The 27,478-nt window shown below is 59.6% G+C and overlaps 1 protein-coding gene across 9 annotated transcripts in view; it reads left to right on the forward strand.

The window, feature by feature from the left end:
• The window catches only part of TBC1D22A (TBC1 domain family member 22A), a 242,286-nt gene that overhangs the window by 163,518 nt on the left and 51,290 nt on the right, over nucleotides 1-27,478 (forward strand). For 5 of the 9 annotated variants that reach the window (XM_032492502.1, XM_032492504.1, XM_032492508.1 and 2 more), the window contains one exon: nucleotides 13,587-13,714. The exons of 3 other annotated variants lie outside the window; for them this stretch is intronic. In XM_032492502.1, the coding sequence (XP_032348393.1) occupies nucleotides 13,587-13,714 (128 nt within the window). Of the gene's footprint in view, nucleotides 1-13,586; nucleotides 13,715-18,202; nucleotides 18,326-19,221; nucleotides 19,324-27,478 lie in introns of all 9 variants that reach the window. One more of the 9 variants, XR_004324394.1, reaches the window with a different exon arrangement.

A 27,478-nucleotide genomic window follows, 5' to 3' on the forward strand; every position in this document is an offset into this window, starting at 1 on the left:
CAGTGTAAGGGTCTCACCAGGCAGAAGCCAGATGTCACTGTTGCCAGTCGGGAGGCTCAGCTCTGCATTGTGAACAGACAGCCTGAAATCTCAGCAGCTTAAATAACAAACATTTGTTTCTCCCTTACACGGCACGTCCCCTGTGGCTTGACTGGGGTTCCTGTTCTGTGTGGTCCTCACTTTGGGGCTCAGGCTGCTGGAGCTGTTGCCTTCAGCAGTTTCCTGGCCCCGTTGCTGTGATGAGGGAGAAGCTCTGGGGGTTGCTCACGGGCTCTTAACGCTTTCAGCAGAAAGTGGTACCCAACACTCGGCTGCATTTCATTGGCCAAAGCAAGTCACGTGCTGTGGCGAGAGGCAGGAGGAAAGAGAAGTGCCCCCCGCCCTGGGCTGGGAGAGCCCCACGCTCTTGTGGACAGAGTAACAGGCATGGTGTAGGGAGGAGTTCGGAGTTAGAAGCATGTGCTCTCAATATTTTTGTTAACTGTCAGACTGTTCCCTACTTGGCAAAGGATTGCTCTGCATAAAATTAACAGGTCACACCAGTCATCGGTAGTTTATTGCCTCAGTAATAAATACATGTTAACACTCCGTGGACTGATAGAATTTTAACATACAAAGCACTGGAGGAAATTTTTGTGTATTTGAAAGTGAAATTTCAACTTTCGCAGTCTACTCAGGTGACATACCTTGTGCATCTGTTGTCCTTGGATCTGTTACACCTGATGTTAACCTTTGAGGTCACATGATCTCCAGTTGCCCCCACGTTCAGCCCTCGGGCTCTTCGAAAGACTGCAGTCTGAGCCCCTTAGCCCGAGTCCTGGGACTGGGCCCACCTGCGGGCAGCCCCACCTTGGGTTCTGTACCTGCATCTTTTGTGACAGGAGATCATGTAAATGGAATCCTGGCTGTGTCTTTTGATCGAAAAAAATCATGGAGAACCTATTTCAGTATTAAAAAGAAATATTTGAAGATAGCCTCAGCAGATGTGTGTATCTGGTTACGGCCACGCTTGGCTTTCTCAGAAGACTTAATATCACATTTAAAGAATTGTGTCACAGATTAGTGAGTTGTCCCCAGGGAAGGAAACGGGCATGAAGAGGGAAGCCAGTGGGTGGCTCCTGGTGGGACTTGGCCAGCCGAGGTCTGCTGGGCTCTGCCCTCAGGTTGTTGAGGGACCATAAAGCCGAGGTTCTGGTGGGCCAGGGAGGCAGAGAAGCCTGAACCACCCCCGGGGCTGCTCAGGGCGGCCGGAGCCACCATCAGGAGTGTGCCTTTTCAGTCTTCGCACCCAAACTCTGCTTTCTCCCTATGCAGAAAAAAGCCGGGGTAAATCCTTCCCATCTGATCTTAGCGGTGTCAGATTTAGCAAATAAAAATATCAAACACTCAGTTAAATTTGAAATTCAGGTAAATAACGGACCATTTTTTAATATGAGTATGCAATATTTGGCACATACTGAAAGCCAGATTTCGCTGGGCCTCCTGTATCTTATCTGGCAGCCCTGCGAGTGGTGAGTTCAGAACGGCGTCAAGTTGAATTCAAACTTAGTCCTTTTGTCCTGGAGGTTGCAGGTGGCGACGAAAATACTGCTTACATGTGATGGCCATTTGAAATTAAAGTTCACACATGCCAGTATATGTGCCCCGCCAATACACTCACACCTGCACCTGTACACACATACACCCCCCCCCAACACGCATGTACACACCAGTGTACACTTCAGGTGTGGTTCGTTTTCTGGGTGTGGCAGCTGTGTGTGAGGTCGCTGACTTTCCCGCACCCCCGCCGGGCACACTGACCTCGTTACACATCCCCGGAGGGGCAGCCTGTCTCCTCCGGGGAGGGGGTTCTTCTCCTGGCCAAAGGCTGGCACTGACCTGCACACCAGCTGAGCGGTGTTGACTTTCCACTGGTCACCACGTGATTGTTTGAAGAGAAGTCAGTGTTTTTCACTAGGTTAGATCAATTTCTGGCTGATTTCTGACTTATGAGTGATTATTCTCCGACAGGCTGGCCTAGAAACCCTTGGCTGGTGAATCTGTTCACAGTCCTGCAGAGACTGACCACCCTGGCAGGGCAGTTGGAGTTTTCGCGAGGACCACGGATGACATGCGGAGAAACTGTTGTGTGCCAGTCACCCAAGTCCTCAGGCACGGCCGTGCGGGGCGGCCCATGGCTGCCCAGGACACTAACCTTGTTGATCTTTAGTGACAGTCAGATGCAGGCCAAGCTCCTAGGAGGTTCTTGCTTTCCACCTTCCAGTCACTTCCTGAGATGCACACCTTCCTCCTCTTGTCCATCCTCCACGCGGCTGCCGAGACTCGCCGTGCAGTGGCCTCCGAGGCCCTTCTCAGTCTGACCCACGGCCCTGCCTCCTCCAGCCGGCTTTAGGCCGCGTTGAACCCTAGAGCAGTTTGTTTGTCCTTACGCACCACATGTGACCTCAGCTTTGCTCTTCCAGTTTGTTTCCTTTGCCTGCAATGCACTTCGGCTGCCCCCCCCCCCGCCTCCCCCGGCCCTCTTCCACTGCCTGTGCGCAGCAGAGCGGGGCGGTGGTCCCTGGGTTGAGCAGGGGAGGCAGGTGGGGTACGTGTCAGGTGGGACTTTGTCCTTCAGAGCCGCAGCTGAGGAGGAAGTTGGCACCGGGAGCCAGAGACTGACATCGGGGGGACTTGGGAGGCTGGCTGGTGTGGGCTCAGGCTCGGGCTCTGTCACCCCACGGGGTGTGGCCGGCGAGTGGCAGCCCCACACTGGCGGTGGTTTCCCCGGGGCTGGGAGAGTCAGGGCAGGTGAAGTGCTCACACCAGTGCTGGCGCATCGTGAGCTGCAGCCGACCTGGGCACCGCCATCACCTCATCGGCGTTTTTAGCATTTTTATCAGTTAGGTGGTGGGGTTGGGGGCGTGGGCTCCCCTTCCCAGTGGGGGCTGCGGTTGGTCTGGGGGCTCTGTCGACACAGAGTGTTGGACCTCGTGGGCAAAGGGCCTGTCTGGCGCTGGCTCCCTGGGCAGGCTCCCCTGTCTGGCCTGGGAGGCCGCTTAGCGGGGCCGATACTGCCCCAACCCAGGGAGACCAGGGCGGGCGCCAGGCTTCATTATTACTAAAATGGACACGTCCGCCCTAGGGGGAAAGATGCCAGAACGTGCTCCTGGAGAATGGTTCTGCCTCGGTGTGCTAACCAGCTCTGTTGCGGGTACATTTTCCCTTTCCTGTGTTTTTTAATTTAGGTTAAATGTGATTTTAATGAAATTTCTCTGAAAGCTGTCTTGCCTACATTGTAAGGTTAAAATTGACTTATTCTTTCAAGAGAGAACTCGGTTACAGCTGGAAACGAGATTCAGCTTTATTACCACCCAAGTGAAAATATTTTTATTTCTGCTGCACGGTGAGCAGTCAGAGAGCAGAGGATACACCAGCAGTGCGGCCTGGCCCTGGAGCAGTCGGCATGCACCGTGAGAACTCGCAGGGACCCCCCCCCCCCCCCCCCCCGCTCGTCAGACCCCAGACGGCCGGGGCGCCTTTGGGATGAAGGGAGGTTTCACTGGAGATGCAGGGCCCAGGGTTGGCAGATCACACATGGAGGGCGGTGACGTCAGCTGTGGGAGGTCATGTAGACTCTCGGGGATGCCTCCGTGTGTCCGCTTACCAGCCTGCCTCCCTGTCTCAGGCTGAGGCTTTGTCTCCGTGGACAGGGGTCCTTACTCCGGTGGCTCGGTGCTGGGCCTGCCCAAGGCCTTTGGGCAGCAGGTGCCCTGTGGGTTCTCACTCTCCCAGTGGTGTCCAGTAGATTTAACGTGCCTTCAGTTGAAAACCTACGTGGCTATTTGGTTGCATTTTTGAGAAGAGGGATGCATTACCCAGTCCAAAAAAATCAAAGAAATAGTGGAAGTTCCCTGTAATCTAAAAAATAGCATGTTAGGGTTACCCCCGGGTTCTGGCTCAGCCTCCCGCACTGACTCTGAAGCTGGTCGCTGCTGATAATGGTCATCATCATCAGGAGATGGGGAGGGAGAGGGAGAGGGAGCAGCAGCAGCTATTAAGCACCTGCCGAGTCAGAGGCACCGCCCCCAGCTCTTCATCTGCGTTGTTGTGTTGATTTGTCACAGCGCCCCTTTGAGGTGGGACTACGCCGCCCCTTCCCTGGCCTCAGGTTCCCCGCAGGCTGGATGGTCTCCAGCGGCCTCCAGCTCTGCCCCTCCTGGGTCAGTACTGAGCTCGGGCGAGCCCCCTCAGCCTTCCCCCAGCCTCCTGGGGGCCCAGCGCTGTCTTCCGGGCTCAGAGTCACGCCTGGCCCTGCCTGCACCCCAGGGTTCCTGGGGGAGGAGCAGGCTGCAGCCGCACAGAGGCGATGCCCTCCCCAGACCCACACCCTCTGTGCACGGTTTCTCTGGGGACTCCTGGCTGTGTCTTGTGCCTTCTGGTGCCCCCCCCCCCCACATTGTGACGCCCTGCGAAGAGGGAGGGGGCAGAAAATCAAACTTGGCTTCTCTGAATAGAGGGAGCCCGGTCCTAGAGGCCTCCCCACTGTCGTCTTGGGACCCTGGGGTCAGGCCCGTAGCCCCTCCCGGCCATCTCCCAGGCCAGAGGGCCGTGTGGGGAGGCAGGCTGTGGCCCTGTTGCCTGGGCCTCCCTGACCCTCCCGCTTTCCCTGCTCTGTCTTTCCTGGGCTCGCTGCCTCCCCAGCCCTTTGTGTTTTCCTCCCGGTGTAAGCCTGTGGTCAGGTGTTCCCGAGAGCAGGTAGAGCAGGATTTACTTTCTAAAAATCAAAGGACAACTCTCCTTGCAGGTCTGGGCTGCAGGGTCCCGGGAGGCCTGGCCACCACCACCCAGCCCACGTTACAGCCGGAGAACGGGGTGGGTGGGCCTGGGCGGGCGTGTCCCCATTCAGCTCTTGGGTGCCCCCCCCCACGGGCCACCGAGGCAGGTGAATCTGCTTGGCTTCGAGACGCTGTGTCTGTGACCTGGCTGACCTTTCCTCCTGGAACCACTCAGCAGAGCAGTCACAGAAGGCAGCTCCAGGGTCACTGGCTCACTTGGGGGGCGCTCAAGTGGGGAGCATGTTTGTGCCGGAGGCAGCGATGGCCACCCGGTGAGCAGTGGAGCACGAGCAGGGCCCTCGGAGCTGGGGCGTGGCTGCTCTGCTCCTCAATGATGGTATCTTTGCGTCCCTGTGTCCGAGATTTATGTTCCAGGTTTATGGCCAAACTGAGAGTAGTTAATTAAACTGTAAGGAGAGACGTCCAAATAAAGCGATTCTCCTTGATCTTAAGAAGGCAAGGTTGTCTTGGTTTTGAATGTAGGCCATCAAATCTGGTTTTGCAGTGATTCCCCGAAGTCATTTTTGATCGTGTTTACACGTTGCTGGAGACGCCCTGAGCCGTTTTATCTCCCTCCCTTAAAGAACCAGCGTCCAGCTTAAGGTCAGGACGGGGCAGCATCGGGGGCCGGGCTCGGGGAAGGAGGACCGCCTCTCGTTACCGAGGTCACAGTCCTTCCCGTGCTGGTCAGCTGCCGGCGCTGGGAGAAGGAGGAGGGGCACTTGCTGTTTCACGAAGGTGGACCCTCCGTACTTCGGGCCACGGGTCCCTGTGTCCGTGCTCCCAGCCGCGCCTGCAGTCACACCCTGTCACTGCGCCGTGGACAGTGCAGGCCGAGCACATGCCCGCAGCTCTCCGCACGATCAGTCCCCTGCCCTCTGCCAGGCCTGGGCCCCCATGCAGAGACCCACGGTTTCAGTCTGTGGTGAAGTCCTCCCGGGTTCTGGGGGCCGGACAGGTGGGGAGGGCAGGGCTGCTACAGGCACCAGGCCATCCAGCGGCTTCTCGAGGCCCCACTCTGCCCCAGCCGCCCTTCCCCGCTGGGTCCGCGGTGCCGTGGACCCAGGGTGCGGGGCTGCTTCCTGCTGTGTGCCGCACTGGTGCAGGCTGGAGCCGCCCTGCCGTTGAGGGAGACTTTGTCCACCTTTCTGTTCTCACTTCTGTCTTTCTGCCTGTTTCGGGCACCATGTTTGCCCTCTTCTGTCAATTTGCAAGGTGCCAGGAAGGAGGGAAGTACGTGCAGGGTGCTCAGATGCCTCTCGAACGGCCTCTGAAGCCCCCTGGTCTGGGAGGGGGGCCCCAGCCCCCGGGCACCAGGGGTCTCCATGGGGCGTGGCCTGGAATGCTTCCGCACCCAGCAATTATAGGTGCCCTCTGGGTGCTGGGGTGCCCCCTGCCCACGGAGCTCCGCCTGGTCCCGTGCTTGGCCCCACTGGGCACTCTGCACCTCGTCGCCCTTCCTGGCAGCTGGTGAGGTCGGAGCTGGCAGCATCTGCCCTTGACAGACGGGAGTGGAGGCCCCGGGGCGTTCCACTGGAGCCACACAGGCCCCGATGAGTTGAGATGCCTGTGGACGCTGGCAGTGAGGGCGTGGCGGCCGGGGTGGAGGCGGTCCGGGAGGGCTTCGTGGAAGACGGCACCAGCTCTGAGCCTTGGTGGCCGTTTGCTGTGTTGAGTAGGGGCTGGTGTGAAATGGTGAAGCAGCGACGTGCCTGTGGGTGCTGGACTGTGTGGGGGTGAAGGGGGGGTGAAGGGGGGGTGCCGGGAGGGTGTGTGTGGGGACAGGCCCGAGGAGGGGTTGGAACAGGTGGGCACCGGCCGGTGTCTCCTCCCACCTCTGCGTCCCGGGACTCGCATCCACGTGGCCTCAGGAGCAGAATTTATGCCGCAGAATCGGCAAGTGCTGGGAATCAAGGCCTCTTCCCAGAGGATCTGTCGTTCAGCGCTGACCAGCGCAGCGCTGTGCAGAGAAGGAGGGCTGGGGCGGACCTGGACAGCTTCGGGAGGCATTTCAGCTTCTCGAGGAGCTGTCGGGAGGGTTGAGTACCAGCGGGCGTGGCCAGAGTGGTGTCGGGAACGTGGAGCGGGAACCAGGTGGACTGACCTGTTGTGCTCTCTCCCCTCATCCAGACCAGTGTCGCGGTTTTCACGTGTGTACCTTAGGTCGCGTCCTGTTTGCTCTGAAAGTGCACCTTAGATTATACAGGTAGGGCCACCTGTGCTGTTCTGTTTTCTTCCTGATAAGAGCATGGGCCAGAACGAGTAATTCCCTGCCCAGAGCTATACGTAGTCCCTCCACGCACGTGTGTGGTTTGATTTCATCCCCTTTCCTACACGAAGGTTCTACTCAGAGACACAATAACATGCCTTCTCTCCCTCAGAACACGTCCGTTCTCTCAGCTGTGTTCCAGTCTTCCAGTAGGTGATGAGGAAAGTGTCGGTCATAGAAATCGCTTTGGAAAGTGCTTCAGTGCTTTTCCATAGACATGCGAGTTCCACCCTCCTGTCCTCTGTCCCTTCCCTCACTGAGCAACCTCCTCCCTCCTCTCCTCTCTCCTGTGATCCATCCGCTCACCCACCCGCTAACCATCCCTCCCTCCCTCTGTCCATCTACCCACCCACCCATCCCTCCATCCATCCCTCCCTCCCTCCCTCCCTCCCTCTGTCCATCTACCCACCCCCCCCTCCCTCCACCCCTCCCTCCATCCATCCCTTCATCCCACTTTCATGGAAAACTCCTCCTACCTTGCCCTTTGGGTCCAGGACATGGAAAGGAATCAGGATTTCTTATCCTTATGAGCCCACAGTTCAAAGGGATAGTCAGCCATTCAAGCCACCAAAGCCACTAAGGGTCCCAGGTGCTCTCTATAAGTTGAGGCAGGAGTGGCTGGGGGGGCCCTGAGGTGGGCGGTGTCAGCTCCAGTGTGGGGAGAGGTCACAAAGGCTTCCGAAGGGCAGCGGAGTATTGAGCGTGGGGAGGTGTGGGCCAGCAGGGGCGTGGGAGTCACACTGAGACACATCCTTGTTGATGGCGCATTCTCAGTCTTGATGCGCACCCGGAGAGAGAGGCGTGCTCTGGGAAGGCCGCGCGCCCCCACTTCCGGGCGGCCTTGGGTAGGGTCAGACTTCCTTTCGGCTGACACCAGGTCTGAGGTTTGATGGCATCCCGTCCACACTGCGGCCTTGAGAGCTCCTCTCCCCGTCAGCATCATCACTGTCCCCACCTAAAACCTTCCACAGGTGTTAGTGGGACGGAGCCAAGAACCGGGCCCCCTCCAGCCCCCACCCACCAGATCTGGCTCCTAACCCGCCTGCCGTCTCCCCTGGGCCTCCCCGATCTGCCTGTGTCCATGGCCAGGGCGGCCGTTATGGGGCTTCTGGAGCAGTCAGTACCGTGCCTGGGCCCCCAGGAAGGCCGCTCTGTCCCCTGCGTTCTGTCCCCCAGGCCCCGTGCGGCAACCTTGGGTGGAAATGGCCCTGGCTCGGAGGTGTTTGTTGAGGCCCATGAAGACATCTGTGAAGTGGGGATGATTTAATGCTGCGTCGCTGCGATTCTGTGTAGCGCCAGAAGAACTCGTATTTTAGATTATGTTACTGTCAAAAAAATAGACCTTAACATGTCCCTAGGGATGGAGAGATGGTGTGTGGTGGTGTCAGATAAACACGGTTTCTTTACGACCTGCTGGGAGGCTCATTTCCTTCCCACGCTGCTGTCTATGCTGGGGTCCCGAGAGTGTGGGGGCGTCGCTGTCCCCAAGGCCAGGCGGCTTGCTGTGACCTCTTCCTGGGGCTGTGCCACCACGGCTTTACAAGTGGGTGGTGCCTCCAGGGTCTGAGCCACCTTCCTCACCCTCCCCTGGGGAGCCCGTGAGAGGTTAGCCACCACACGGCCTGGCCTGGGAGGAGTGATTTTTGGGGAAGTGCAGTGTGGCCCCTGCCCTGATGTGTGTCTGGATCTCAGCTCTCAGGGTCCTTTAATGCTGGCAGAAGTCCTCTGCTGAAACACGAGTCCAAAGTGGATGCCCCACAGCACGCCCGGAGTTAGCGTCAGGCCCCCGCACGGAGGGCTCTGTTCTCTGCGAGATCCAGCCATGCCCCGTGGCCCCCAGGTGCCGCACGTCTGACCGAGCAGTGATGAAGGCCGCAGTCCCCGGGCCCCGCTGCAGTCACTTGCCTGAGTGGCTTGCAGACCTTGGGAAAGCATGTCACAGAGGGTGCAGCTCAGGAGGGCCAGCCGGGGGAGACAGGAGTAGGACGAGGTTGGGGAGGGTCCTGGGACTCGGAGCTCCTTCGGCCCCCGCGTCAGGGCCTGTCACCCTCCCGCATGTCTGCGTGTTCACCCGCTGGGACGCTTGCTGAGCCTGGGCGTCTGGAGTCGTCGCGCAGGCACGACTGACCGCGTCGTGGGCCCCGGCGCCTCTTCCCTGACGTCCGGCAGCTGGGACCCCACCCGGCACTGGGAAGGTGCGTCCCACCGTGGGCTGCAGGGTGGGCCTCGTGCTCCCGTCTCTGGTCCTGCATACCCACGGCCCCCAGCCTGGCCTCCTGCCCCCGTGTGTCCAGGTCCTTACGTCTTTAGTCCCCTCTGCCCTGTCCCTTCGCTCCCTGTGCTGTGCTGCTGGGAAGAGTCCACGGGGAGCCTGAGCTGCACCTGTCGGCCTGAAGCTGCGTCTGCTCACAGCTTGGATCATGGAGACAGATGACAGCAGGCTCCCTGGCTGTTTGGTGGAGGCCCCATTTGCCTGGTCAGAGCTTCCACTGGTTTTATTTCTGGGTGAGGCTCAGCTGCCGTCTCCTCCCCATTCTTGGTCTGGACCCAGTCATGTGCCCACTGCTGGCATTCCCCTGTGTCAGGAACTTTCCTGAGAGGGTCCTGTGCGGGAGCTGCGGCCCGCCCTGTTTTCCAGGGGGGCACCTGGAGGCCCTGAGAGCCTAGAGAACCTTCCAGAAGCTGACCTGGGTTTGGAGCCCAGCTCTCCTAACCCTGAAACTCGAGGTCTTTCCACGACTCACCAGTCTGGCCGGGCTCTCTGCTGAGGGAGAGGGCAGTCCAGCCACCCAGACTCAGGCCTCCTCGCTGCCCCGATGTGGGGCTGGCAGGACTGCTGGCCTGCGAGGATTTGCTGGGGGGTGTCCGCTGCTTGGAGAGTGGAACCACAGGGCCTGGATTCTGCTCTGTGTCCTTCACTCCCCCTGCCGCCCGGTCCCTTCCCAGCTCGGGCCTCTGTCCCCCTGGTGCACCCCCCTGGGCGGCCGTGGCAGGTCAGTCTGCAGCGGGGGCCCCGGGCTGCTGCTCCCCGGAGCTATGGGCCGGGCCTGGTGCGTGTCGCCCTCTGCCTCGGCCTCTTTCTCCGGCCCCCTCGGCACGGCCGTGGGCCCTGGGTCCTCGCGGGGTGCGGCTCAGCCCTGCCTCTGGGGCCTGGCGCCTCTGTGTAGCTGTTTACTCTCACCGTAAAGCAAGCCCTGCACACGAGGCGGGGGAGCCCAGGGCGAGGGCCTCCTTGGGCGCAGAGGGGCCCGTGTTCAGTGACAGTGGGCTCGTGTTTTTGTTCTTCTCTTTTGAACAGATTGGGGAATTGAAATCTTCCCCCCTCAAAGCCTATTCCGGCCTTGCCCGCGGAAGCCTGACGCGGTCACGTCTGTGCTTGGCGTTGTGGACGGGCTTTGGGCGGGTCTCTTTGTGCGAGCAACTGCGTTCACTCTTTGGGCAAATTAATCTAAGTGGCGCTGGCCACGCGTGAACAGCACGTGTTTCTCTGCCGTGTCGAAGGGGTACAGGTTTTTTCCTTTTAGCGCCAATCCTGGGACACAGTGTGTGTGTGTTGTTTATTTTTATTTTCAACTGAGGAGACGGGATGCTGCAGCAGGAGCGCCCGTCTGCAGGCCCGCGGCTTCGGGTGCCGGGTGCCGCGCCCAGCGCGCGCTGGGGGACAGCCGCCTGCTGTGACTTTGCAGCAGTCCCCGCCCTGGCCTGCCGCGGAAGGGTCTGATGAAAAGCATCTATCTCTTCAGCCTGAAAGATGACAATAATTACATCTGCCTGCTCGTTCGCTCTGTGTACACTCTGACTTCCAGTGGAATGGAAATTTCAAATTCAGAATTATTGCTAACCAAATTACCTTTATCAGTGATGGAGCATCTGCTCACAATTACTTACAAAACAGGAAAAATGAATCTTTTCAGCATAAACATTTGCACTCTGATGTATGTAAATTGAAAGTAATGCCCAGAGTTTAGTAGTCCATTTCTCACCACGCTCACGTCGGAGGCGGCACGTTAGGAGGTGGTGGGAGAGCGGTGGCTGGCCCGCTCTGTCACTCTCTGTCACTGCTTCCAGAGAAGCCCCAGCCTCAGAACAGAGGCCGGTCCGCGTGAGCGAGGCCTGCCCCCTGTTGTTCTGGGGTGGCTGCTCCTGCTGGCCAGAACCCAGCTGACGTGGCCCGGCCGGGGGGTGGGCTGCCTGGCGGGCGCTCCCCCAAGGCGCCTCCCCACCAGGTGGGCACGAGGTGGCCTCCGTAGCCCCGCTCAGCAGCTCGGGCCTGCGGCAGGGCGAAGAGAAGCCCAGAAGCTCTGGGCACTCGGAGTCGGCAATCCTGATAAAAGAGGCAACTTGGAGGCTCAAGGCTGCGTTTTCTTTGTCTCTCCTGCGAGTGGCCAGGCTCCTGGAGGACAGGATGCTGGCCGTGTCTCTTCTGGGGCTTCACTGTCACGGGCGGCGGGGCACGTGGAGGCCCTGATTAGCTTCCCTGAAAGAGCTGGTGGGTGAGGGGCCCCCTGTGGAGGAGGGGTCCGCCCCCGTCTGCAGAGGGCACGGCTGTGCCCAGGCAGCTGGTACCCAGGGACGCCGGGAGGGTCTGTGGGGTCACTTCAGGACAAGGAGGGCGATGGTCTGCGGTCCCATCTGCGGCTCATGTGAGCCCTGGGCGAGCCACCTCGCTGGCCTCACACGGGCGCAGGTGAGGGTGCTGCGGGCGGGAGCTGCCGGAGGGCTGTCGGCCACTGGATCTGGCTGGGTGGGCTCCTCTGCCCGAGCCTGAGACGGGGTGGGGGGCCCCTCAGGTGGAAAGGGTTAATTTTTATCTGGTTAGGTTCCTTCAGTGACAGATGTTCCAGAAATATGTGTTTAATTTCCCAAACTGGTGGCTTGCCGTTTTCCGGCAGGACGGTGCCATGTGCCCCCCAGGCGCTTGTCAGGGTTGTTTGTCTTCCCCGCTCGAGAATGGCGCCCTCCTGTAGCTGAGGAAGCCCACGGCGCTGCGGGCACGGGGCCTGGCCGGGAGACTCGCTTCCCCCCATCCACGGACGTGCCAGGCACTCACCGCTTGCCGGGCCCAGACGAGGCCACCACCCCATGGGCATCGCATCCAGGGGGCACCCTGGGAGGTCAGGGTCCTGCCGGCCCCTCAGCTGGCGAGCCTCCGCCTTGCTGTGCAGGATGAGGGACGTGAACAAATGCTCAGGGCTCCGGAACCCAGGAAGAGTCACCTGAATCCACTGGATACGCTTGGAGTCGGCACTGCCTTCCCGATTGTTAAAACGTGGTGAGGGTCTCAGGGCAGGGTCCTCCGGCTCCCCCCGGCCCCTCCCTCTTGCTTAGTGGTTCTGTAAATAAGTTCCTGCGCCGTTGTAAGTGATCAGGAACAGGCGTAAAGACAGATCCGTGAACAGCAGAGCTCCAGCTTCTCTCTCACACTGGTTTGTGTGCCATTTCTAGAACTTTCTTTGGGAGAACTCTTTTCAGGGTTGCTTCTCAGGGCAGGCTGATGGGGGAGGTAAGACCTAGAGAGAAGGAATGTGTGAGTCACGACGTGGGAGAAGGGATGTGTGCAGAAACAGGGCAGTTAGCAGTCCTCGGGGGCCCCGGTTCAAAGAAGTCAGTATAGGAGCACCCTGGTTCCCAGCCTGGAGGATTGGCCGCATCTGCTCAGTGTTACGGCAGCGCCCATGCTCCCCAGGTCCTTCGAGCACACTTGGTGGGCAGAATGCTGGGAAAAGGCGCTAGTCCCCAGGATTGCCAGGGTGTTTTGCCCCCTGGAGGGGCCCTTCCAGGACCCCACACCGCAGAGCGCCTGAGATCTGCAGCCTTTCCAGTGGTTGTTGTCACCCTGCAGGGAGGCTGGGTGGGGGACGCTGGGGACTCGGCTGTGGAGATGCGGTTCGTGCAGCTCTGTGAGGAAGAAGGACCCTGTGGCTGGTGGGAGATCGCGCAGCGGGCTCGGTTCCCCTCAGGGCCCTAAACTGGGGGTCCGGGGGTGTGTCTGCCTGCCCCCTCACTGGCCAGGGTGGGAGCACATGGAGCATTTGCCTGGCATGAGACTGAAGGTGTCTTGGAAGCCAGGAGCTTGTCCCTTCTCTTGGGACACCGCCCGTGGGACCAGACAGATGCAGGTCAGCCTGGGCTCCGCCTCAGGTCCCAGGGTGTCCCCTGGCCTCTCAGACCAACGTGCCCATGTGTGAGGCAGGAGGGGGCTGCTCACCTTGCTGGTGGGGGGCATGGGGCGTCCCACACGGGGCACCCCACATGGGGCACACGCTCGACGCACGGAGCTGTCGTGATCCCGGATATTTCTTCCGCCGCCGCCCGTGGCGGAACGAGAGGAAGAGCCTTGTGCTAGAAAGCACTCATTACTTCCTTGCTCCTTGGGGGGCGGTGCTGGGGTGGGTGGAGGGGCTTCTGAGGCGGGCACGGGGCCTCGGGGAAGGGATGCGGGGCTGCTGGTGGACCTCGGGTTCTCCTGACAGCCTTGGGGCCCGTGTCGTCTCCCGCAGAGCAAGTCCACCGGCACCTGGAGCAGCACGAGGTCAGGTACCTGCAGTTTGCCTTCCGCTGGATGAACAACCTGCTGATGAGGGAGCTGCCCCTGAGGTGCACCGTCCGCCTGTGGGACACCTACCAGGTGAGCACCCACCCTTCCCAAGGAGGGGGGCCAGGAGCCGGGCCGGGCCCCCCCCCCCCCCGACGAGGGCCGGGCCCTGTCCGCCGCAGCTTGCCTTGGCCACGCTCTGCTCCGGGTCTGTGCCGTACTTGGCTTTGTCTTCGGAGCATCCTCTCCATGGAAATGCGGCCTTGAAGTCCGTTTCTGGTGTTCTTGTCGTTTGATTAGGTATGAGGTCGAGCAGGAACTTTCTGCAGTTTTATTTGTAGCTGAATTTCATTCCACCATGCAGTGACAGCGTCCCCAGGGCTTGCTGGCAGTTTGCATTTTCTCCGGTCCCCGGGGTGGGTCAGCGTGGCGAGGAGGCTGGTAACTCCGGCATGAGCCTGGGCTGCGGCTGCCGGAAACATTCACACTCAGGACTCGCACGTTGTCTGTTTTGAGTTATTCATAATAAGGATTTTTTGAAGATCACTGACAGAGTCAGAGCAATATGAAATTTTCTCCTCTCCACCGATTTTGATGGAATTCATTTCTTCAGGAGATTGAGTTTTCTGCAACAAACCACCTTTGTTCCCTCGAGTGTCCTGTTGCTCATCCTGGCACCTTCTCATCTGGGTGGAGACACTCGCTGCCGCTGAGCCGTGCTGCGGGTCTGCACGCCAGCCTCTCCTCCTCATGTGCAGAGTAGCCACTGCTGTGTGGACTTGGAATGGGATCCCTGTGGAGGCTGGGTTCCATTCTGAACTCTGGGAAGCCGAGTTGTTCCTGCCCTGAGCGTCATCCCTTCGTGGGCCTTGGACGGGCAGCTGGCTTCGGAGGCTGGGAGTGGGAGCCCCAGGCAGCGGGCTTTCTGTGGGGCAGCAGGAGTCCAGACGTGGGCTTGGGCTCCCGCCTGTGGCCGTCCATGCGGGGGGTGGTGGGAGGCCGGGCCCAGGGGCAGGCTGGACGGGCCAGCCCTCCTCCCCCGTCGAGGGCGCCCTTGGTCTGGATGGAGTGTTCTTCCCGCGGGATGGGGATCTCCGGCTGCTGCCCCGCTGGGCCCCACGCTCGCCGACCTCACACCCTGAGCTCGCCCCTCCCAGGTTGTCTGGAACAGTAACCCGAAGCCTTGTTCCTGGTGGGCCGTGTGCCCTGTGCGGGGCCACGGGCGCTGGGTGGCTCTCGGCGCTATGCTTCGCCTTTGCTGTCCTCTGCCGCAGCCTGTGCGTTCTAATGGTGTTCACGACCGAAATTAAGACTGGTCAGTAGATTGCACCCAAGTCCCCCACTTTGGTTTGGCTTTCTAGGTACTCGGCAGCTACAGAACTGCTGGCCGCTAACATTTCCTGGGACATAAAGCCTTTTTTTGGGGGCTGTTTGGTTCAAGCGGCCGTCAGCGGGTGTTATCAATCAGGACCCTGTAACATCCCAGGAAACAAAACTTAATATCCCGTAAACTGCAAACGCTCTGCACTCATGATGGGTTAGGCCGAGGTCCTGGGTCCCCTCATTAAACACAGACTTCCATGTAATACTGTCCCCATTACGAATAAATTAGGTATTAAGTCAGTCGCCTTTTGAGGAGCCAGAAAATGGATCTGCACCACTTCGCTAAAACTCCTAATAGGTATTAAAACTTTAAGCACAATTGTGGCATCTTTATTGAGTTAATTTTCCTGAAATTAAATTTTGTCATGAATTGACTCATTTGTACCACGGGCTCATTGTTGAGCTGACAGTTCCCTGCTCGTGAACCTTTTCATATCTTAAAAATGGGGGGCGTTTCTATTTTACAGGTCCAAGTAACCATGAAATTGTATTGCATCTTTTGGCAATGAAAGTACCTGGTAATCACAGGCTGGCGATCGGGTGATTACTCTCCCCTAAGCTGGGTGTTTATTAGCTGGGCCATTACAGGTTTTGTTGACTCTTTAACCCCTTAGAAAGTAGCTTAAAACCCTCTGGGATGGGTGCCGCCCGCCCTGGCCCAGGCTGGGAACTAGGCACCGCACAGAACTGAGCGCGGGGTGTTCGTCGCAAGCGTGAAAGATGGCGGTTAGAAAGCACAGACCGCCCAGAAGCAGCCCAGACAGCGGGGAGACGCCCCCTGCTCCCCGGCCGCCCCATGTGCTCCGCACGAGCAGGGCTCCGCGCGCCGGCTGCCGTGGTCCAGCTCCCGGGAGCCTCGGCCGTGGGCGGAAGCAGGTGGTGAGGCCCCATCCAGCAGGCCGCCAGGCTGGTCTCAGTCTCCCCGTCCCTGGGCTGTTGCAAGAATGCATCCCGCCCTCCACGGCTGGACCCACGCGTGGATTTTGATGACCTCGAATGCTTGGCGTGTTTCCCGTGCTGTCGGTCTGCAGCCGGGGAGTCGGGGCCGTCGGGGCGGCTCCTGTCCCAGTCGTCTCCTCCCGCCCCTCGCTGCTCCTCCTCGGGGCCCCTCCCCCCGGCCCCACTCTGTCTGGAGGAGGCACGGGCTTCGGGTTGACAGGAGAGGTCACAGGGGTGTTTCTGGGCCACAGCCACCGCCTCCTGTGTGGTGTGGACAGAGAAGTGTAGCTGGAGTTTATCAGGCTCCGCAGAGGCCGCTGGGTGCCGTTGTGGGCTGGTGTGGGCTCCGGGGGGACCCGCAGCCTCCCGGGGGCTCTCTCAGAGTCTCCGTGTCCTCACTGGGCCCCATGGAGGTGCTGGCTGGAGCCACTCCCTCTGGCTTCTCCCCAGTGGGGCAGGGGGCACACTGGATGCGAGGGAGGGCAGAGGCCCTTGGCCTCCGGCCACGCAGGGTTCCTGCCTGTGAGCGGCCGTCTGTCTGGGGGGCAGGCGAAAGCTCAGCCCCTCTGCCTTCCAGGCGTGCGGCCCTTCTCGTGGGGCCCCCCTGGGCCAGGCGGCTCCTCCAGCCGCTCCCAGGGCCACACCGCCGCTCGTGGCTGCGCCTGGCCTGAGACTGGACACCAGTCACGTACGTCCCTGGGAGGGGCCTCTGAGGGCAGGTCTGAGCGTCATGCCCTGTGAGAAGAGTCTGTCCTTGCAGGCCTCACGTGGAGAGAGAGAGAGAGATGTCTGGTTCTCTTCAGCCTCCTTTAGTCTTGCTGCATTAGGGCCTCTCCTTTGTCAACCTCCTTAAAGGGCCCGTTGGGGGTTTGGGCTTCAACCTATGAATTTGGGGGGACATAGTTTAGCTGATACAGAGCTGGGGTGTCTGGAGCACCCCAGGCTGACCCTGCCATGGGACCACAGGTCACAGGAGTGACAGTGCACAGTGGCACTGTGACCTCTTGAGGCTGGACCCCGGGACCCTCCTCGGGGGCCCCTGTAGGGGACGGGGAGCCTGTGGCAGGAGAGCACCACAGCTGCGCATTTAGGGAGCTTGTGACTCCAGGGCCCGCCTGCTCCGGGGTGACCAGAGGCGCTCAGCCCGTGCCCTCTGCTCGCCCAGGGCTTGCTGAGCCTTGGCGGCCCCTCCCTGTCTTTGGACCTCACGCACGTTCTCCTGAATTGCTTATCTATGGAAAAACAGCCACCAGTGCGGCTTTTATTTATTGTAACGCTGGCAGGCCAGGGATGGTGGCCCTGGCTCCGGGCTCATGGGCCTCTATGTCCCGGAGCCCAGGGCCTGCCCCTTGGGTGTCTCCCTGCAGTGGCCGGTGCCCCGGGTGCAGGGGTGGGTCTGGGGGCCGCACCCCCTCCCCGTGTCCCTGGCTGCACTTCATGCTTGAGGCCTGGTGGGCACAGGTGCCTGCAGGGCCCAGGATCCGTGACCCCGAGGCCCAGCCCCTCACCTGCAGGCCCTGGGACAGAAGCCACCTTTTTGTCTGAGCTGCTTGACCTCCTCCCAGACCACGGGAGTCGGTATGCATGTGCCCTGTTGCAGAGGGCGCTGACCCCCGACACGCTGTCTGGGGTGGGCACTGGGGCTCCTGTCCCGCCGCGTCAGCTTCTCCCACGTGTCCTGCCTCCCGTGCGTGGGGCGTGCCTGCACCAGAGGGGCCCTGCTGCAGAGGCGCCGCCCGGAGGGGTCCACACACGCAGGCCTCCTGAGGGGCAGGACGCTGAGGTGCAGTTTCTGGTTTGTGGTTCTCCTTCACGAGGTGGTATTAGGGCGTCAGCCAGATCGCTTCTGCTGTTCAGGATCTTCTGTGGTTCCAGACACGTTTTAGGTTTGTTTTCCTATTTCTGGGACAAATGCCCTTGGAACTTTGATAGGAAACGCCTCGAGTCTGTGGCTCGCTTTGGGTGACCCGGACGCTTTCACAGTGTTAGTTCTTGCAGTCTGTGAATGTGGAATGTCTTTCCATTGCTTTATGTCCTCTTCAATTCCGTTTATCAACAGTTTGTACTTTTCAGTATACAGAGTTTACGCTTTCTTGGTTAAATTTATTTCTATGCATTTTATTCTTTTTGATACAGTTGTAAATGGGATTGCTTTCTTAATTTCTCTCTCCAGTAGTTTGTTGTTAGTGTATAGAGATGCAGCTGATTTTTGTATATTGTTTTTCTTTAATCCTGTAACTTTACTGAATTTACCCAAAGGAAATGAAATCATTATCGCGGAGAGAGACCTGCACCCTCCTGTCCATGGCAGCATGATTCACAGCAGCCAAGACACAGGGCCGCCTAGGTGTGCATCGATGGATGGCAGGATGAAGACATCGGGTGTGTGTACACATCCACACACAATAAAATTACATTTGGCCTTTAAAGGAAGGAAGTCCATGGGCGTGGCCGGGATGGCTTAGGGAAGGTCAGGGGAGAGGAGGAGGTGCGGCCAGAGGGAGGGGGCGCCCCCCAGGCAGGAGAGGACCATCCGGAGCGTGGAGCCGGGGAGGGAGGCTCCCAAGAGGCAGAAGGTCCAAGGGTGACAGGAACACCCAGGCGTGGCCTCTGGCTTCATGTGGGTTCTCAGCACTTGAGAAACATGATTAGTGTGACTGAAGAACTGCATTTTACATTTCATCTTCGTTCACTTGGATGTAAACTGAATAGGCCCCCACGGAGTGGCTGCCCGTGGTGGGTGCAGTTGTGGGAGGGGCTGGTGGAGTCAGTGGGGCAGGGACTTCAGCTGGCTCTGAGGTGACCACGAGGAGACGGACTGGCTGGAGGCCCCCCCGCCGATGGTAGGGGCCTGGGAGGGTGGCCGTGCAGTGGAAGACCCTGAGCTGGCTGGTGGTGGTGGGAGGGGTGCAGATCCCAGGAGGCGGCGGAGGATGCTGCCGGCCTGTCCCTCCGTCCCTGGGGCCCTGTGAGGCTGACCCAGAAGTGACTGTGCCCCTGGGAAGCGTCTTGGAGTGAGAAGGAATGTCAGCACTTTCTGGAAGGAAACGTTAGGGCCAGGGTCTGAAAGTGGTGGCGTCTTCTCTGAATTTTAGAACTTCCTTCCCAGAAACACCTGAGTTCTGACTGAGGTCTTACCTTCCCTGGTTGATACTTGGGGCGTGAGCCTGGGGAGTCGGGCCCCTGGGTCATGGGAGGGGGTGTCACAGCCTCGCGTCCACGTGGAGGTGACTGTGTGTGTGGCTGTGCGATGACAGTGGCTCCTCTCCCCCATCCAGAGGACGGGGAGGACGCCGGCGGTGCTGAGGGCCCCTCGGAGGGCACATTTCCCACAGGCTAGTGATTGTGTCTCAAGGCGAGGGAAAACTTCCTTTGGCCAGGTGAGTATCACACAGTAACGTCATTGGCTTTGGGCATTTGTTAAATTCCTTCCTAGTGGTGTCCACAGGTCGCTTGAATCCTAAGTAAGACACTGGCGCTGCCCATGTCCCCGAGTGCATCCTTAGGGCTGGCTGTGAGCGCGGGAGGCCAAGTGCGGACAGTGCTCTGGGGTGTGGCTTTGGATCTGCTCGTTTAGTCACCGTGCCCTCTCGGGCGACCCCTTGGGGCAGGGCCGTCTCCCGGAGGCTCACGACAGGCTCGCTGGTACCCGGGCCTTTGGCCCCAAGGCCTCGGTGCATGCGCTGTTGGAGGCACATGGCTTGAGGGCATTTTATGCTAGTGAAGCTCCGAATCGCCCACTTGCCCCAGACGGAGCAGAGGACACTGCCTGTGAGCTGTTGGAATCTCCATCCCAGCCCAGTGCTGCCCCTCGGAGCCTTAGGTGAGCCCCGTTCCTGAAGCTCAGCCCCTGGCGTCGCTGTGCAGGTGGGAGGAGGTGTTTCTGATGCAGAGGTTGGCCCACGGTTCTGTGAAGGGCCTGGTGGGCCTTGTTCGGGGGCTGGGGGCTGTGTGGGCTGTCGCAGCCGGGCTGTGCAGTGGCCCAGGAGTGCATGGCATGGGCCTGTGCCAGGGGACTTCACGGGGAGGCGGGTGCTTGCCTGCTCTGAGGCTAGAAGGTGCCGAGCACACTGTGGGCGCTAGAAAGGAGCACCGTTCTTCCCTCGTCGCGTCTCAGCTGCAGAGCTGTCCAGACTCTGGGTCCTACTGCCGGGCTCTCGCTGCTACCAGCCAGGCGTTGCAGAAATTGGATCCGGGGTCTCGGAGCTCTGGTGACTTGCCCAAGCCCCTCCCTCCACGTGGTCTTACATTATGTGCCTGTGAGCCTGGGACTTGTGGTTCTCTGACTCCCATGTGGCGGGCTCCGAGGGAGGTCCCTGCCAGCCCTGGGCTGAGCCCGCGAGAGGCCCTGAGCCAGGAGACCCAGCTGAACCCGGGTCTGACCTGCGGAAACAGCAAGAGAAGGGACGCCTGCCCTGCTCTGTTTGACCTTGGTTACACGGCGAGAGGAAATGAATACGCAGAGTCTTGGTGTCGGTAGCGCAGACTGGAGACCGGGAGCGGGTAGGAAGACGCCCGTGAGACCCGGGAGGGCCGGGAGCTGCGGCCCGGCCCGAGGCGCGCTCTGGAGACGCGCGGGCAGGAGGTGCGAGGTGGCTGCCGTCGGTGACGGCGGGAGGCAGACGTGGCCCTTGCCCGGGCCCTCGCTCGTCACAGACCTGCCCGTGGCGTCCGGCGCAGCGTGGGCACCACTGACGCTTTTAAAGGGAAAAGATTCGTTTTGCAAAGATTGAGGGGGTGGGTGCATCTTCCCAGAAACAGTTTCGAATTTGGAGCTCAGCCTGTCAGTCCATGGAATTGCAGTAGAGTTCTGACTGGAAATGCAGGTTAGCTCTACTAACAGTTTCCTGAGCCCAAAGGGGGCGTACCTTCTGATGTTGTATGTGCGTCTGTCTTTACTTATGTCCACCCATCTGCTCCTCCATCCGTCCACCCACCAGGTACAATCAGAACCCTGGTCTGGGCAACGGCAACAAAGCCTCGGGCCTCCACTGCGACGCCTGAGGCACCCACCCCCTGGGTGTCCGCAGCCTGGGGTGGGGGCACCGCGGGACGTCGGTTCAGCCCGGGCAGGAAGCACTGTGACGGACGTGACGAAGGAGGGAGGGGATTGGGGGCACCGCACCTGCCCAGGGGTGCTGAGGCTTCCCTGGGGCACGTCTCAGCTGGACCTTGAGGGTCAGGAGGGTGACGGGGATTCAGCTCTGTGAGGGCAGGGCCTCGCACCGAGGGCGGGACCCAGAGCCCTACTCCAGGAGTGCGAAGCAGGGCGGCCTCCAGCCCCACCTGTGAGGGGGCCCTTGGCTGCAGTCACACCTGCCTGGAGTAGGACCCAGAGCCCTACTCCAGCAGAGCGAAGCAGGGTGGCCTCCCTGGAGGAGAGGGCGTGTATCCAGGGCTTTAGGAGTCAGGTGGGCGTGGCCTGCGCCGTGGAGGGCTGAGCTGGGTGCAGCTGTACCGGGGCTGTTTGGGAGCCGCGGCGGCACGGGACCTGCTCAGCTCAGCGGGGCCGTGCGGGGGTCAGGCCCATGGTCTCCTCCATGGGGGTGGACCAGCTCTGTTCATGTTGGTGCTTTCACTCCTGCAAACCTTGGTTTCCTGCCTGTAAAGGAAGCAGCGCTGTTCTTGTGGCCACACCGCCAGCCCCACCTGTGAGGGGGCCCGTGGCTGCTGTCACACCTGCCTCCAGGCCCAGGTGAAGGTCAGGGGGTGGGTGGTGTTGGTGCCAGGCCTTCAGCCCTCGGTCAGCCCCGCTGCTCATCCCGGCTCTGTCTCCTAGTCGTGTGTGACTTAGCGATGGGGGAGCATTTAAACTGTGTGCAGGGATCCATCCTCTATCCTGCGGTCTTGCATTTCCCAGGGTCGTGGGGACCTGCTCTCCGGCTCTGGAAGGTGGCCGTGGGCCATCAGACTCCCCAGTACCTGCAGAGTGTCTGTCGCTGTGCCTGGGTGGGGAGCACCCAGTGTGTCCCAGAGCCGCGTGGTTCTCCGGAACCTTCCAGGGCGCCACAGGCGCCTGATTCACCCTCAGCGAACCAGGTGGTGGGGAAGCTGATGGATTGGGTTAATCTAATAAAACTGGAGAAGCAGATCTCCTTACAACATACTTTTTCATAAGCCCATTAAGATTTGAGGTCGTTAGCTTTTCATGTCGGCCCTCCTACAGGAGGCAGGCATAGATCACTGTCAGCTGGGGAAGGATTTAGAAATGAGAATATTCAGCAAGACTGTGCTCCCTGCTGATAAGTTTGCAGGGAGGAGCTGGGAGGGGGTGCGTCACCCTTGCAGGGTGGCAATAAAGACAGGGGCCTGGGGACTTAGAGGCCGTATTTAGAGGAGTATCTAGGATGTCCTTCGTGACTCTAGGACTTTCTTTCTTCATGTTTTAATAAGATTGGGTTTTGCCAGAGCTTTCTCGGGGCTTGGGGACTGGGGGAAGATTTCTTCCCTCTGCAGGCCTGGTTCACACCGGCACAGCTGGCCTGGTGTCCGGGGCCCGGAGCTTTGGTCCGGGCACTTCCTGGGACTGGAATCACCTGCAGGTGGGACACCTATCAGCTTCCACTCGGGTGCCAACTCGGGCAGGCCTCTGTCCCTTTGCGGGTGAAATTCCGAGTTGTCCTCGGAGCAAGAAAAGTAATGTTCTCACATTGTGGTCTCTGATTTTAATTTTATAAAGATGGAAATCTTCATTATTTCTGAAAAGTCATTTGCTGAGCGACTGTAACCTGCGTTGGCCGAGCGGCAGGCCACGCAGGCAGCCACTGGTCCGCGGCCGGGTGGACGCGGCGGGACGGCAGGCAGCTGGGTCTCACGGATGCGGATGCCTCTGCTGAGCCGTCGGTGCAGGCGGGAGGGCGAAGGGCTCCCCGATCGCCCGGCGCCCAGCCCGCTCCCCGCAGGGGCTGCCCAGAGGCCGGGGACGGCGCCGCCCTAACCCGCAGTCTGAATGAACTCCTATTTGTCCTCGCTCTGAAGTAGACAGGGATGCCTAGCCAATTGTGGAGCTGAATTTAATGGCAAGGAGGTCTTCTAAGAAGCGATAAAAGCTCTTTTCTAACAGTGAGAGCGCGCGCCCCACGGCCCCGTTGTTACCTGGCAGGCGGGCTTTCTGCTGCGTCCTCCCCTGCAGGCCGCTGGCCCCGCGTCCCTGGTCCCTGCTGTGCGCCGGGTGGAGGCGGGGAGGCAGGGCCCCTGGGATGTGCGCTCGGGAGGCCACTCCGTGTGCCGTGTGCTGGCAGCTGGTGCAGGACGTGCAGCTGGTAAAACACGCTGGGTGGCGGGTTAGCGTCCCCGAGCGAGTGCAGCTCCGGCGGCGGCCCTGAAAGGCTGTGAGGAGGGGCTGTGCGGTGCGGGGTCCCGCGGCCCTGCCTTGCTTAGGCCGTGCCTTCTTCCTGCTGCAAAATCTCCCGTATGTTCACTGGCCCCGGCAGGACCTCCGTTCAGCAGCCCGGACTTGCCCCCATCTGGAGGCCAAGGGGGCTGGCCTCTCCCCCGGGCCGCCTGGGCTGGGCGTGCCTGTGGAAGTGGGTTGAGGGCAACAGGAAGGACTTGGCTGCCTGTCCCTTAAATGCAGGCCAGACTGCTGTCAGCCTGGAGGACGAAGGAAAGAACGGAGACCGGCGAAGAGGGTCCCTGCTCCTTGGACAGGAGTGTTTCATCTGGGAGCTGGCTCCCCACGGCGGCCGAGAAACGAGGCCCAGGGTGGGGCCTGCCGCTCCTTGGTGTGCAGGTCCTTTGTGGAGAGCACTTCCTGGGGTCAGCCGGGCCCTGGCATGTTGCTCTGGAAAGGACAGATTTCATTGTTGTCAGGAGGGGTGGGGGCATTGGCTCCAGGTGTGACACAGCCCCCATGCTTCCTAGGTGGGTGTGGGGTGGCAGGACCAGCGAGGGGCGGGAGCTGGGCCTGGTACATTCCGCAGTGTATCCACTGACTCTGCCTCGCCCCCTACCCCTGGTTACCCAGGCCCCCTTACCAGGCAGAGGGAAAAGGGCAAAGGGCAGGGTGGACGTGGCGTCTGAGACAGGAGTGATGGCCGCTGCCAGTGTGAGGGCTGGGGACAGTCAGAGTCACGTAGGCACCAGGACACTGCCCTCCACCCCCTCAGACCCTGCTCGGGCCCCGACGCCACGCCCGTGCGGACCCACACGCGGGGACTTGAGTGGGGAGTGCTCCGGCCCCGCCTGCCTCCTCGCCCTGGGAGTGCCTGAGGGGCGTGGCATGGGGGCTGTCTGATTTACTGACCCCAGGGCCTGGTGGCACCTGCTGCCCCTCAGTCAGGGGCCGTGCTGAGGGGGCGCATCGTGGCCATCGGTGCAGGGCACTCCTCCTGACCACCTGCCCTGGGTCTATACACACTCCTTTAAGGCTCTGGCATTGCCTGGTGATTACCTTGATGTTTATGTTTTCTGGAAGAAATCCAGCACATAAAGTTACCTAAGAACTGCTTTCAAGAGAGGCCTGTGTGTCCCATGTGTGGGGAGTGTTCTCAAGGTTTCCAGTCCAATTTTCTGTGACCTTCTGTTAGTGACCGCGAGGAGAGGCAGTGCTCTGCCAGGGGCCCTGGGGGTCACTCCGTGTGGCCGGCAGTCTCGCTCCTTCCTGGGCCCTGGGGTCAGGCTCCGTGATGTTGGACGCCGACCTGGGCCAGCCGTTGGCTGCCTCCCTGTGTGAGTCCTGAGATTTCCACACGTTCACCTCCCAGCTCCTCCGCAGGCCTCTTCCCACCTGAGTGCTGAGCTCGGAACAGCTCCCCGGGAGAGGCGGGCCTCACCTGGGCTCACCCAAGGTCGTCCAGGCGGCCTCGGCTGGTGCCAGTTGGTTTGCCTAAATAAACCTGCAGACCGTGATGAAATTCCCGACAGGCCTCCTTCACTGCTTGTTTGCTAAAATTTCACGTTCTCTTATTTCACCTGAGAGTGTGTTGTGGAAACTGTGGAGAAAAGAAAGCCCCCCACCTCGGGTAGCTCCAGCCCGACACCTAGAGCCGCTGGGCTCGCGGCAGGGCTCCTCTCTGTCCCTGCCCGGGGATGCTTTAAACGTGGTGATCACATGTGAGGCGCAGGTGCACTCCTGCGCGTGCCGTGCTCCCCGTCCGACGTCTCCACCCCAGTGGCTCCCAGCCTTTGTAGCCAGCGCTTCACATGGGCGCGCAGTGAGTGTCCTGCCCTGCGGATGTATTACTGTCTGCTTAAGGGTGGTGGGCCGTCTGCAGGGCCCTTATGACCGTGATGTGATTTCTGCTTTAAGCTATTTCTGTGTTAATAGTCCCTGAAGACAGATTCGGGGTGAATAGGCAAGGCGTGTCCAGAGTCCCTGATGCCAGTCGCTTTGTGGAGCGTCACGTGTAGGTTGCGGCCAGTGACATGGTCTTCAGCCTTGTGAGAATTGGGCATTTTAATTAATGTCATTTCTCTTTTCTTTTCTTTTTAATAATTGAAGTCTAGTCAGTTTACAGTGTTGTGTCAATTTCTGGTGCACAGCGTGATGTTTCAGTCATACGTGTACATATATATGTTCCTTTCCATGTTCTTTTCCATCATAGGTTACTGCAAGTTATTGAGTATAGTTCCCTGTGCTCTACGGTAGAAACCTGTTGTTTATCTATTTTATATGCAGTAGTTAGTATCTGCAAATCTTGAAATCTCAATTTACCCCTCTCCCGCCCCCTTCCCTGGAAACCAGAAGTCTGTTCTCTAAGTCTGTGAGTCTGTTTCTGTTTTGTAAATAAGTCCATTTGTGCCATTTTGTTTTAGATTCCCATGACTGATATCATACGGTGTTTGTCTTTGACTTATTTCGCTTAGCATGATAATCTCTAGGTCCATCCATGTTGCTGTAAATGGCATTATTTTATTCTTTTTTGTGGCTGAGTAGTACTGCATTGTACAAATAAACCACAACTTTATCCATTCATCTGTCGATGGACATTTAGGTTGCTTCCATGCCTTGGCTACTGTAAATAGTGCCGCTGTGAACACTGGGGTGCAGGTGTCTTTCAGAATGAGAGTTCCCTCCGGATGTGTGCCCAGGAGCGGGACTGCTCGATCACACGATAACTCTATTTTTGGCTTTTTAGGGAACATCCATATTGCTTTCTGTAATGGGTTCACCAGCTGCAATGCTGTTTTTCGTTATATGACTGAGCGCTGGCAGTAATCTCTTGATTCTGTCTCTGTTTCTGTGGTTACTGTTAGATTTCTGAAGTTCGGATGTATCTAGCAGTTTGCTGTGCTGCATTTCAAGGTAACCTTTTTCTTTATCCATAGTTCCTTGGTGGACATGTTTAAACTCCAGGGGATCCGCTGGTTGTACCCACTGCTGCAGCCAGTGTTCGTCCGGACCCTGGGCTGTGACCTGTAGGGTCCCAGGCGCTGAGCTGTACCTGCAGGAAGGCACGAGGGTCAGGGAGCTGTGGTCTGTCTAAAACACAAAATAGCCCCAGGAGACAGTTCCTAAGGGCAGGGAGGGACACAGAAGGGTTTGGAGCCAGGGAGAGGGCACTCTGGGGGAAGGGTGGCTCAGGAAGTGCTCTGTGGGGGAGGAGGCATTTGGGTGGGACTAGAGGACCAGGCTGGGGGGGTGACATGCAGGGCGAGGGGGGAGGTGGCGGGACAGCTGGGAGGAGCTGTCTGCCTGTCTGCCTGTGGTCAGGCGCTGCTCTTGGGAAGGCTGGGGGTCCCTGTGGTGACCTCTCCTCCTTTGGGGGCTGGGGATTGTTGCAAAGGGGTGGGGGAGGGGCAGCAGAGAGGAGTTCCCATCTTGGCCTCAGCAGAAAATTCTAGTACTCTTGATGGTCTGTGAATACATAAGCCTTGCATTTTCCAGACTAGAGCAGATTCTCGTACAATCATATTTTATCAGGGAAGGTGCGTGGTTATATGTAATTAAATGACTTTATTTTTAAATCTTTGTAAGATTTTCATATTCTCAGATGTGCACTTTTGGAAAATAACCCTTCCAGGCCTTAGGAGATGGTTTCGGTCCGGGGACCGTGGTCCTGAGCCTGCACCGTGGCTCCCCTGGGACCTGTGCTCGCCTGGGGCTGCGCTCCCTGCCCGGAGCCACCTCCCTGGGGACCTCGTTCCCTGGAGCTGGGATCCAGGGTGCTGTGCAGCTCAGAAGCTCCCCATCCGGTGGAGCACCGCTGGGCAGCCTGTCCGGGTCCCTGCGCTGCGCTGTGCGGGGCTTTGGTGGAGGGGACCCTATGTCTTGAGGGGGGAGGGTGAGACGGTGCAGGCGGGTACAGGCACCTCGGGGGCACCTCTCCTTCCTGCCCCTTCCTCTCCCGCTCCTTCTCTGCTCCTCTTTTATTCTTACAGACGTAGGGCAGCGTCCCGCCTTACCTTGTCCTCGGGAGCCAGGTTTTCCTCCACGGTACTGTCCTGGCCGCCTGCAATTTCAGTCTCAGGCTTGCAGACCGTCCCTAGGCTGCGGGGGCCGAGGGCAGTGCTCACTGGGCTGCACGGCCTCCAGAGGCCGGGAGCATGAGTGGGCAGCACAGGGCGGTGCCCGGCAGCACACGGGAGGCTCGC

The sequence above is a fragment of the Camelus ferus genome, chromosome 12 (genome assembly GCF_009834535.1).
Source record: "Camelus ferus isolate YT-003-E chromosome 12, BCGSAC_Cfer_1.0, whole genome shotgun sequence".
Classification (NCBI taxonomy): Eukaryota; Metazoa; Chordata; class Mammalia; order Artiodactyla; family Camelidae; genus Camelus; species Camelus ferus.